Genomic DNA, 12,500 nt, shown 5'->3' with positions numbered 1-12,500 from the left:
GCGGGGTGTTACGCCAACTCTCGTGGGCGAGGAATTGGTTGTGTGCGCGCGTAGATCGGTCATATATGAGCTCTGAGCTCTCTTCCGGCAGGAAAATAGCTGTCGATCACAAGTCCAACACACGATCCAATACCATGGTGAAAAAAATGGTGAATCACACACACACACACACACACACACACACACACACACACACACACACACACACACACACACACACACACACACACACACACACACACACACACACAAGTACACGTGCGCGCGCGAGAGCGTATAGGTGTCTATATATGTGTCGACTTTTGTGTGCAATTCCTGATACCCATACTAATTCAGTGATCCACTCTATGAAGCTCCTTCCGGGCCATGCGGCGTGTGCACTCCCAATTTCAGTAATATCCCTTTGCAAACTCGCCTAAGGGCAAAGAAAGCACTCCAACATCCCTTTTTTTTTTCTTTGTGGGTGTGTGAGTGCTGTTATTATTTCTTTTGTTTACAATTTTTTTTTTTTTATAAATCCAGTGATATTATGTGATAAGTACTCTTTTGACCTTGTTTATGCGAGACAAATTTATAGCTTGACACGCTTGCAATTCATAATGAGGACTTTGTGAATTAAATATTGGAAATTTCACGCTTTTCTCGTTATCCAATAAACTTCTTGGATGACTCATTGTTAGATTGTTACAGAACAAAAATTGTCGATTCACATTCAAACTGACGTATTTTCATGTATTGAAAATTGATGCAGTATGCGCCTCAGGTGTATTAATATATTGTTCGGAATTATAAGCGTTTCTATCAGTAAAGACGAGATCATATGCGGAAAGTGGTCTTAGACATAGTAAAAGAGAACGATGAAGACCGATAGGAAAGAAGGATAATAGATATTAGAAACTATTTTCATCTATGTTATTTTTGAGTTGAGTATAATTTCCAGTTATAAATGATTGCTCCTTAACGCTGGTCCGTAGGGATGCCATTCAAGTCTATGAAATAATGATTGTATAAATCTACAGCTACCAGTCGTAAGAGTGTATATACACATAATTGAATATATATATATATATATATATATATATATATATGTATTTACCCAGTTGTATCTTACGGGAAAGGGATCTATGCTCGTGGTGTCCCCCCTTTGTATCTGTGTGTGTGTGTGTGTGTGTGTGTGTGTGTGTGTGTGTGTGTGTATGTGTGAATGTTTATACATACACATTATTTTGTGTGTATATATATATATGTAATATACAATATATTATATATCTATATATCTATATATATATATATAATATATATATATATATATATATATATATATATATATATATATATATATATATATATATATTATATACAATAGAACAAATTAGAACGCAAATTAAGCAGACCTAGAGGTTTCTTTGAGGAGCTGAATAAACTCTTCTACATAAAAACAATTCATGTAAGAGGAAGACTTAATATATTTATAATATTTCTATTTTTCTGTTTATCCTTATAACTTTTTATATATTTGTATTTCCAATTCTTTGATTATCTCTTTATTTCCTCACTTGTTTATGATCAATTTTTATTTATTACTATTTTGTTGTTGTTGTTGTGGTTCGTAATAAAAGGTAATTAACAATGTCATGCCCGGTTTGAAACCGAGTTTGGTACAACGTCCAGGTTAACTGGTCCCTCGCAATTCTATTTCCTTTTCTCTGATACCGACTTCCTGTGTTACTACGAGGAAGCTCTCTCTCTCTCCTCTCTCTCCTCTCTCTCCTCTCTCTCTCTCTCTCTCTCTCTCTCTCTCTCTCTCTCTCTCTCTCTCTCTCTCTCTCTCTCTCTCTCTCTCTCTCTCTCCTCTCCTCTCCTCTCCTCTCCTCTCCTCTCCTCTCCTCTCCTCTCCTCTCCTCTCCTCTCTCTCTCTCTCTCTCCCTCCCTCCATCTCTGTCTCTCAATCTCCTTCTCTTTCTCACTATATATATATGAACACACACACACACACACACACACACACACACACACACACACACACACACACACACACACACACACACACACACACACACACACACACACACACACACATATATATATATATATATATATTCACAGCAACAGCGAAGCATAGCGACAGCAACAATAACGAGAGCTTAGATTGAATTAAAAATTGGGAAATTATTACGATTTTATCCAGAGGAGCTATGTCAGACTAAACGGTCGCTCTGGCCGTTGTCCCTTTGTGATTTGCATTTGGCTCACAATGGGTCTCCGACTCTAAGGGAGTAGAGAGGTGGAAGGTTGAGGTGTCTTGTGTTTCTGAAAGAAAATATAAGGTGGCAGAAGACCTCACAACATCGTGTTTGAGTTCTTTTGTATTTCTGAAAGAAAATATAAGGTGCCAGAAGACCTCACAACATCGTGTTTGCCTTCATGAACCGTATGTACAGAAGATATAAGGCTATTGCAGTGGTGCCCCGTGTAGGATTTACGTAATGGTGAATGAATAATATGTGCAAATTTTTGGACTTTATGAAATTAGATAATGACAAAGACAAACGGGTAGTTGGGGACAGGTATTATTGTAGTTTTGTTTTCAAAACAAATAAACAAATAAATAGACAAATAAGTGAATAGGTAAATAGTAAATTAATAAGTTATATATTGAATAAACGACCAAATAAACAAGTAAAGGAGCATTGAATCAATCATCCAGTCGGTAATAAAATAAAAAATTATTACCAATTGTATTAAGAAAAAAAAAATCTCGGGATGTTAAATGAATTTTCATATTTGCTCTCTTCCTCATGGATGAAAGAAAACTTTCTTGGAAGGTATTTGTTGATGTCTTGGCCAGTCACGGACTCTCCCCCTCCCCTCCCCCTCCCCTCCCCTCCCACTTCCCCTCCCCTCCCCCTCCCGAAACCACCCGCTCCCCCCTCCCCTCCCCCTCCCGAAACCACCTCCCCCTCCCCCACCCCCTCCCGAAACCACCTTTCCCCCCTCCCCCTCCCGAAACCACCTCCCCCTCCCGAAACCCCCTCCCCCTCCCGAAACCCCCTCCCCCTCCCGAAACCCCCTCCCCCTCCCGAAACCCCCTCCCCCTCCCGAAACCCCCTCCCCCTCCCGAAACCACCTCCCCCTCCCGAAACCACCTCCCCCTACCATTCCCGAAACCAACTCCCCCTCCCCCTCCCGAAACCACCTCCCCCTCCCGAAACCACCTCCCCCTCCCGAAACCACCTCCCCCTCCCGACACCACCTCCCCCTCCCGAAACCACCTCCCCCTCCCGAACCCCCCTCCCCCTCCCGAAACCACCTCCCCCTCCCGAAACCACCTCCCCCTCCCGAAACCACCTCCCCCCCCTCCCCCTCCCGAAACCACCTCCCCCTCCCCCTCCCGAAACCACCTCCCCCTCCCGAAACCCCCTCCCCCCTCCCCCTCCCGAAACCACCTCCCCCTCCCCCTCCCGAAACCACCTCCCCCTCCCCCTCCCGAAACCACCTCCCCCTCCCCCTCCCGAAACCACCTCCCCCTCCCCCTCCCGAAACCACCTCCCCCTCCCCTCTTAAACCACCTCCCCTCCCCTCTTAAACCACCTCCCCCTCCCCTCTTAAACCACCTCCCCTCCCCATCCCCCTCCCGAAACCACCTCCCCCCTCCCCCTCCCGAAACCACTTCCCCCCCTCCCCTCTTAAACCACCTCCCCCTCCCCTCTTAAACCACCTCACCCTCCCCCCTTAAACCACCTCACCCTCCCGAAACCACCTCCCCCTCCCGAAACCACCTCCCGAACCCCCTCCCCCTCCCGAAACCCTCTCCCCCTCCCACTCCCCCTCCCGAGACCCCCTCCCCCTCCCCCTCCCGAAACCCCCTCCCCCTCCCCCTCCCGAAACCACCTCCACTGCCCCTCCCACTCCTACTCCCGAAACCACCTCCCTCTCCCCCTCCCTCTCCCCCTCCCTAAACCACCTCCCCTCCCTAAACCACCTCCCCTCCTGAAACCACCTCCCCTCCCCCTCCCCTCCTGAAACTGCCTTCCCCCTGCCTCTCCCCCTCCGGAAACCACCTCCCTCTCCCCAACCCCCTCCCGAAACCACCTTACGCTCCCCCTTCCAAAACCACCTCCCACTCCCCCTACCGAAACCGCCTCCCCCTCCAGAAACCGCCTCCCCCTCCAGAAACCGCCTCCCCTTCCCCCTCCAGAAACCACCTCCCGTCCCCCTCCAGAAACCACCTCCCGTCCCCTTCCCAGGCCTCCTGCTTCTTCCTGATAAATCATGAACACCTTCAGCATAATGGCGTACTTAATATATATTGTTCCCATTAAACACAAACTATTTTGTGAAGCTGAGGGACTGACCATGGTGAGAAAGGAGTCTTAACTGGTCGGAACCCCTTTCCACAACAATCTGTCAGTGAGATGCATATAATTTATCTTGAAACATAAATTTTCAGAGCAAGGCATTTTGAACAGGTTAAAGACCCTCTCAACTATTGCTGTAGCTCGACAGCAACCATCGCATATCAGAACCGTCTTGTCCCCCCACACCGGTACCCCCGTGACTACGTGAAGCAAGCGGACCTTGTTACGGTTGATGGAAAGAGAAAGAAAGAGAGAGTGAGAGAGAGAGATGGGGGGGTGAGAGGGGGAGAGAAGGAGAAGAGAAGGAGAAGAGAGGGGGAAGAGAGGAGGGGATGAGAGGGAGAGAGAGATAAAGAGGGGGGGGAGAGATCTTGTATGCATTGATCCAAGTTGGCAATAAGATAGCCTCCTTCTTTTTCCAGCCTGCCTTTTATCTCTCAAGTCTCCGAGATATCACAACACGAAAAGACCTCCGGAAGAATTAGACGCTGCTCTTAACCTCTTCCTACACACCTCTTCCTTCCTCCCCTCTTTCCTCGTCTCGGCCTCCTATCAGCCTTCATAAAAGTCGAAAACCTTTGTAAACGTCGATATCTTTTCAAACAAGCCCTTCAGTGAAGAACATGGAATTTTTGTACGCCATAGTCCCGTGAACGTTTCCTAATGGGTGATTTACACATTAGCTGCTTGGAACAGTTACAAGTGGGAGCTGTGTACCTCAACGAGAGTTTGTGGGACACTTAGAGCAGCGTTTCTCAACCTTTTCCGACCATAGCACCCCCTGTTGTCATGTCTAAGCAGTTCACGACCCCTGTCTTGTTATTAGAAGGATAAAAGAAAGTGAAATGTACTATTTGATTATTTATTTTCTTGGTTCCATAGAACTGAAACAAATTGATAATATTGTTTGCAGAAGAAATAAGAGTACCCTAGAAAAATAAAATAACACGAAAAAAGTCAAATATGCACAACTAGGTAATCAGTGATACATATATCAATGTGGTTTTTGTGTAAAGCTATAGAGTAAAAACTCGGCGGATGGTGAGTGAGTTTATTCATTATTGAACTAGTCTCCAAGAGATTATGAAATTATATTACACTAACATGACTCTTACGATAAGTGAAGAACCACTGGGCTAATGATTAGGGCAGTCTGAAAGGAAGGCAAGATAGGAGATCTCAGGTCATTTCTCTTTGTCTTTCTATGGCCGGGTTAGGTCAAGTTGATCGTGGGAGCTGGTCTCGAGGAGGAACATTTTGTGGGTTATTGTTTACTTCGTTAGTGTAGTGGCACAGTTCGGGGTTTTACGATAAACACGAGAGGAAGGATGGCCATCACCCAAAAAATCTTATGGATCAGTAAGAAAGAATAATAAAATAGAAAATAAAAGATAAGTAGATAAACGTACAATACTTTTGTGGTGGTGGTATCACTACTACTGTACATCTACTACTACTACTACATCTATTACTACTACATCTACTATTACTACATCTACCACTATCACAACTACTACTACTACTACTACTAGTAGTAGTAGTACAGTAGTAGTAGTGATAATGTTAATAGTAATTAGTAGTAATTAATAATAATGATGATGTGTCGCATTAATATAGGCTTCTGCAGAAAGATGGGAACCCGTTGTCAGCTATTTTTATACGAAAGGGTGAAGGAAGGACAACCAAGTTGATATAGGGATTGGGCCTGGTCCGTAGACCGAATGTCAGTACTTCAGAAATGCATTTCTTGATAGCTGAATATGTGGACCAGGTTTATAGAACACGTGCCTGGGGAAACGATCATTTCGTACAGGCACTTGGCTTGTCCACCCGTTAGTTAATCTATCCTCTCCAAATCGATCGACATCTGAACGCCCTTCCATTTCTTCGGTTCTGCTCAAGACGAGCGTAAACTTCGAGACGTCCACAACTACATTCACAAATTCGTCCACATTAGCAAGTATTTGACAGCAATTCCCAAAGTACGTTGGGTGAAAGTGTGTGTAATAACTGTGATGATGAAAGTGTCTCACATATGAGCTGTGGCTCTGTGTATTATTTATGACAAAAGCGCGAAAAATAGACAATGACGTCGGTGAAAACTCGTTAACGTTAACGGTTTTGTGGCTGCCACGATGACTCCTGGAGTCATCCCAGCCAGTAAGGGTCTTAACACAAAAGAGACTTCAGTCTTGAATGGCTTAGAGCCACAACGTCAGTCTAGATTTTGGTCCTGACTAACCTTGTATCTGCAGGAATTCTCCTTTAGCGGAAACAAATGAAACGAATAAGAATAAGTAAAATTTCTTTAAGACTTTATATTTCTCTGAAGGAGGAACGAATGAAACAGCCAGACAGAATACAAAATGAGATAAAAAGTGCCACGATATAGGAAAGAATGAATACAAGCCCTTCATAAGTGAAGGGATACCTCAGTCGAAAAAGTGCCTACTAATACGGAAGTGGTACAGAGGGTCACGCTTCTACCCGACGCCTTTCTTTGATTTTTCAAGGAGGAGTTCCTGAACCATATCCTTTGTGACACTGGTCCCTTGGGAGAGCTGTCGTCTTCGTCAGCTCCATTCCCAAAAGGAGCCGGGTGCCTTTGTTTTGATTTTCTTTTTCTTCAAGAATTTTGGGTAACAAAAATGCAAAAGCGCACCGGCTTGAGCATCGGGGCTTATGAGCGACAATGGTGCGAAAAACTAGAGTAAACTTCTGTTTTCTTTAACGTTCGTTTACAGAATAGTGTTCAACTATTGCCACCTACACAAACCGATTTAGAATAGTAAGTGAAGTCAAAATAGACAACACAAAAATAAATGAAAATGTAAATTTTGTGCAGGTCAGTTTGAACGTGTGGCATACAGATTGTCCTGAGTTAGCTCAAATCTTTTCGCACGCTTAAGTGAGGCGTATAAAGAACTTTATCGTGTGGATGAACATTGTTTCAAACGTTGTAGTCTTTCTTTTTAAACCCCTTTAACATGGGCTCCTTTCCTCAGATGTACAAAGTCTCCTGCTCTTAATCAGTCCAAAAGAGGTGGGCTGCGTCATTACAGCGAAAGCTTTAGCACCTTCTTCAAGGAGTTCTCCTCTCAGTAGTAGACAGAAATGAGCATATTAAGTTCGTCTTTATAGTCAAGGTGTTAGGCTACATATTGATCTTGTGTGAATTGTGTATCGTTCCTTGTTTGTTTGTAGCTTGTTCCACGTTTCACATTCATTGTGCTCTACCCTTTAGCCTCTAATTCTTTTTCTTGCTTGCTGTCTCCTGTCCTTTACTCTGTCTTCTATACCCTTTATCTTAGTCTTTGTCCATTGTCCCTTCTCCATTATCACTTGTCCCTTGTCCCTTGCCCCTTGCCCCTTGCACCTTGCACCTTGCCCCTTGCCCCTTGCACCTTGCCCCTTGCCCCTTGTCCCTTGTCCCTTGCCCCTTGCCCCTTGCCCCTTGCCTCCTGCCCCTTGCCTCCTGCCCCTTGCCTCCTGCCCCTTGCCTCCTGTCCCTTGTTTTTGTCATGCCATATATCACTCACATCAGCAGTTAGTTGTGAATTGTGGCTCATTACTTGTTCCTCAGCCCTTGTTGCGCCCTTGTTGCCCCCTTGTTGCCCCTATGCTGCCCGCTTCTTTCCCCTTTTTCTCTTCGTCTACTTCCTCCCCTTCCTCCCCTTCCTTTTCTTCCAGCGATTTGGAAATTCGTGTGTTCCTTCCGTTCTTTTCCTATTCTTCCTTTTGTGTTCTTTATAAGCAGTTGCCGCAGTGCCTTTGTTTTCCTCTTCAACCCACCAACTTCTCACCTTCTTTCTATGTATTTTGCTATCCGGTTTCATCCATTGTCTTACCACCATTTTAATATTCTTAATGCTTTACATTGTCGCTGTCCTCCTCTTCCTCCCTCTTCCTCCTTCCTCCTCCTCCTTCTCCTCCTCCTCCTTCTCCTCCTCCTCCCTTCTCCTCCCTTCTCCTCCCTTCTCCTCCCTTCTCCTCCCTTCTCCTCCCTTCTCCTCCCTTCTCCTCCCTTCTCCTCCTCCTCCCTTCTCCTCCTCCTCCCTTCTCCTCCTCCTCCCTTCTCCTCCTCCATTCTCCTCCTCCTCCCTTCTCCTCCTCCTCTCCTCCTCCTCCTCCCTTCTCCTCCTCCTCCCTTTCTCCTCCTCTCCCATTCTCCTCCTCTCCCATTCTCCTCCTCTCCCATTCTCCTCCTCCCTTCTTCCTCCTCCTCTATTCTCCTCCTCCCTTCTTCCTCCTCCCTTCTCCTCCTCCCTTCTCCTCCTCCTCCCTTCTCCTCCTCCTCCCTTCTCCTCCTCCTCCCTTCTCCTCCTCCTCCCTTCTCCTCCTCCTCCCTTCTCTTCCTCCTCCCTTCTCTTCCTCCTCCCTTCTCTTCCTCCTCCCTTCTCTTCCTCCTCCCTTCTCTTCCTCCTCCCTTCTCTTCCTCCTCCCTTCTCCTCCCTTCTCCTCCTCCCTTCTCCTCCTCCCTTCTCCTCCTCCTCCTCCTCCTCCCTTCTCCTCCTCCCTTCTCCTCCTCCCTTCTCCTCCTCCTTCTCCTCCTCCTCCCTCCTCCTCCCTTCTCCTCCTCCCTTCTCCTCCTCCCTTCTCCTCCTCCCTTCTCCTCCTCCTCCCTTCTCCTCCTCCCTTCTCCTCCTCCTCCCTTCTCCTCCTCCTCCCTTCTCCTCCCACTCCTCCCTTCTCCTCCCACTCCTCCCTTCTCCTCCCACTCCTCCCTTCTCCTCCCACTCCTCCCTTCTCCTCCCACTCCTCCCTTCTCCTCCCACTCCTCCCTTCTCCTCCCACTCCTCCCTTCTCCTCCTCCTCCTCCTCCCTTCTCCTCCCACTCCTCCCTCCTCCTCCCACTCCTCCCCACTCCTCCCTTCTCCTCCTCCTCATCCCTTCTCCTCCCTTCTACTCCTCCTCATCCTCCCTTCTCCTCCCACTCCTCCCACTCCTCCTCCCTTCTCCTCCCCCTCCTCCCTTCTCCTCCCACTCCTCCCACCTCCTCCCACTCCTCCCACTGCCCCCTACTCCTCCCACTCCTCCTCCCTTCTCCTCCCACTCCTCCTCCCTTCTCCTCCCACTCCTCCTCCCACTCCTCCTCCCTTCTCCTCCTCCTCCTCCTCCTCCTCCTCCCTTCTCCTCCTCCTCCTCCCTTCTCCTCCTCCTCCTCCCTTCTCCTCCTCCTCCTCCCTTCTCCTCCTCCTCCTCCTCCCTTCTCCTCCTCCTCCTCCCTTCTCCTCCTCCTCCTCCCTTCTCCTCCTCCTCCTCCCTTCTCCTCCTCCTCCTCCCTTCTCCTCCTCCTCCTCCCTTCTACTCCTCCTCCTCCCTTCTCCTCCTCCTCCTCCTCCTCCTCCTCCTCCCTTCTCCTCCTCCTCCTCTCCTCCTCCCTTCTCCTCCTCCTCCTCCCTTCTCCTCCCTTCTCCTCCCTTCTCCTCCTCCTCCTCCCTTCTCCTCCTCCTCCTCCCTTCTCCTCCTCCTCCTCCTCCTTTCCTCCTCCTCCTCCCTTCTCCTCCTCCCTCCTCCTCCTCCTCCCTTCTCCTCCTCCTCCTCCCTTCTCCTCCTCCTCCTCCCTTCTCTCCTCCTCCTCCTCCCTTCTCCTCCTCCTCCTCCCTTCTCCTCCTCCTCCTCCCTTCTCCTCCTCCTCCTCCCTTCTCCTCCTCCTCCTCCCTTCTCCTCCTCCTCCTCCCTTCTCCTCCTCCTCCTCCCTTCTCCTCCTCCATTCTCCTCCTCCTCCTCCCTTCTCCTCCTCCTCCTCCCTTCTCCTCCTCCTCCCTTCTCCTCCTCCTCCTCCCTTCTCCTCCTCCTCCTCCCTTCTCCTCCTCCTCCTCCCTTCTCCTCCTCCTCCCTTCTCCTCCTCCTCCTCCCTTCTCCTCCTCCTCCTCCCTTCTCCTCCTCCTCCTCCCTTCTCCTCCTCCTCCATCCTCCTCCCTTCTCCTCCTCCTCCATCCTCCTCCCTTCTCCTCCTCCTCCATCCTCCTCCCTTCTCCTCCTCATCCCTTTTCCTGCCTCCTCCCTTCTCCTCCTCCTCCTCCCTTCTCCTCCTCCTCCTCCTCCCTTCTCCTCCTCCTCCTCCTCCCTTCTCCTCCTCCTCCTCCCTTCTCCTCCTCCTCCTCCTCCTCCCTTCTCCTCCTCCTCCTCCTCCCTTCTCCTCCTCCTCCTCCTCCTCCTCCTCCTCCTCCTCCTCCTCCTCCTCCCTTCTCCTCCTCCTCCCTTCTCCTCCTCCTCCTCCTCCTCATCCTCCTCCCTTCTCCTCCTCCCTTCTCCTCCTCTCCCATCTCCCCTCCCTTCTCCTCCTCCTCCTCTCTCTCTCTCCTCCTCTCCTCTCTCCTCCTCCCTCCTCCTCCCTCTCCTCTCCTCCTCCTCTCCTCCTCCTCCTCCATCTTCCCCCTCCTTTCACATTCGCCTCCCCCTCCTTCCTCTTCATCCTCCCCTCCTTCTCCTCCTCCTCCTCCTTCTCCTTTCCTCCTCCTCCTCCTCCTCTTTCCTCCTCCCTCTCCTCCTCCTTCCTCCTCCTCCTCTCCTCCCCTCCTCCTCCTCCTCCTCCCCCTCCTCTTTCCCCGCCTCTTCCTCCTCTTCCTTCTCTGTTCCTCCTCTTTCCTCCTCCTCTTTCTTCCTCCTCTTTCTTCCTAACTTCAAACTCTGGTTGCCCACTTCCTCCCTCAATGTGTTCTCCTTTCTCCTTTCTCCTACTCATCTCTTTCATAATTTTCTGTTTGACCTTTTCCGTCCTCCTCTTTCCCTTTTCTCTTTGCTCTTCCTTCTCTTAATTTATTTTCCTGCTCTTGCTCGGTCCTCCCGAGTCTTCTGTTCTTCCTTCGACTTTCTTCTTTTTCTTCTTCGTGACTCTCGAGGCCAATCCTGCATCTACTATCACCATCCCCGATCTCCACTTCCCTTTCCGTTGTATCTTTCTCTTGTCCGGATAGTCTTGCCTGCCGCTTTTCTTTCCCTTTCCGCTTTTTAATCGCCCTTTCCCCTCCTCTTTCCCTCCCTTCCTTCCTCTTCCTCCCTTCCTCCTCCTCTTCCTCCTCTTCCTCCTCCTCCTCTTTCTCCCTCCTCTCTCTTCCTCCTCCTCTTTCCTCCTCTTTCCTCCTTTCCTCCTCTTTCCTCTTCTTCTCTTCCCTCCTCTTCCTCTTCTTCCTCCTCCTCTTCTTCCTTCTCCTCTTCCTCCTTATCCTCCTCTTCCCCCTCCTCCTCTTCCTTCTCCTCCTCTTCTTCCTTCCCGTCTTCTTCCTCCTCTTCCTTTTCATCTTCTTCTTCCTCCACGTCTTCCTCCTCCTCTTCCTCCACCTCCTCTTCCTCCACCTCCTCTTCCTCCACCTCCTCTTCCTCTTCCTCTTCCTCCACCTCCTCTTCCTCTATTTTTCCAACCTGGGGTTCTGTGTCGGCTTTGTCTCCTTTTCTTTCCCTTTTCTCTCCATTTTATCTCGTTTTTTTCTTTATTCTTCTCGTTCTCTAACCTTTTCTTATCTTCTTTTTTCTTTCTCTTCTTCCCTTTCTCTTTCCTTTCTTTGCTATCTTTTTTCCAGTATTTTCCTTTTTTCCTTCGTGTCTTTCTCTTCTCTTTCTGACCTGGTCTCTTGTTTTCTTTCCTCTCTCTTTTTTCCTCTTTCTCTTTCTCTCCCCCGCTCTCTCTCCCTCTTCATCTCATAAAGAGTCAAAATTAATTATAATGGTAAAGAGGACAACAAGAGTCCTTTTGGTCCTTACTGAGGTCGGATGAAAAAAAAAAAAAAATCCTGATGAATTTCAAAATTACTACCATCTAGGTTGAATATACGTCCAGATATATTGAAATCATTATTTTTCTCCCAGTTTGTATTTAACATGAAAATATTTTCAGTTTTGATACATTTTTTCTAAACTGAGTGTTTTTTCTTCTTTTCCAATTTTTAAGACTGAGAGAGAGAAAGAAACAGGAATAAAAAGAAAGAAAAAGAGAGAAAGAAAGAAACAAATAAAAAGAGAAAGAAAGAGAGAGAGAGAGAGAGAGAGAGAGATACAGAGAGAGAGAGAGAGAGAGAGAGAGAGAGAGAGAGATACAGAGAGAGAGAGATACAGATACAGAGAGAGAGGTTTTCATACGTTTTGTATCTTATATTACAGTGAGTTGTGATTTAATGCTACACTTTCAATCTATCAGCATTC

General features: G+C 48.1%; 1 protein-coding gene across 1 annotated transcript in view; it reads right to left on the bottom strand.

Annotated features, from left to right (window-relative positions):
- Positions 1 to 12,500, bottom strand: part of LOC143027996 (uncharacterized) — a gene marked incomplete at its 5' end in the record, with an annotated part of 24,221 nt that overhangs the window by 3,107 nt on the left and 8,614 nt on the right. The window contains 1 exon segment of the mRNA XM_076189637.1: positions 11,285 to 11,485. Coding sequence (XP_076045752.1) covers positions 11,285 to 11,485 — 201 coding nt within the window.

This window comes from Oratosquilla oratoria, chromosome 9, assembly GCF_046742065.1.
Source record: "Oratosquilla oratoria isolate Oo_2021 chromosome 9, ASM4674206v1, whole genome shotgun sequence".
NCBI lineage: Eukaryota > Metazoa > Arthropoda > Malacostraca > Stomatopoda > Squillidae > Oratosquilla > Oratosquilla oratoria.
Note: the sequence above shows the minus strand (reverse complement) of the source record. Positions and strands in the feature narration are given on the sequence as shown.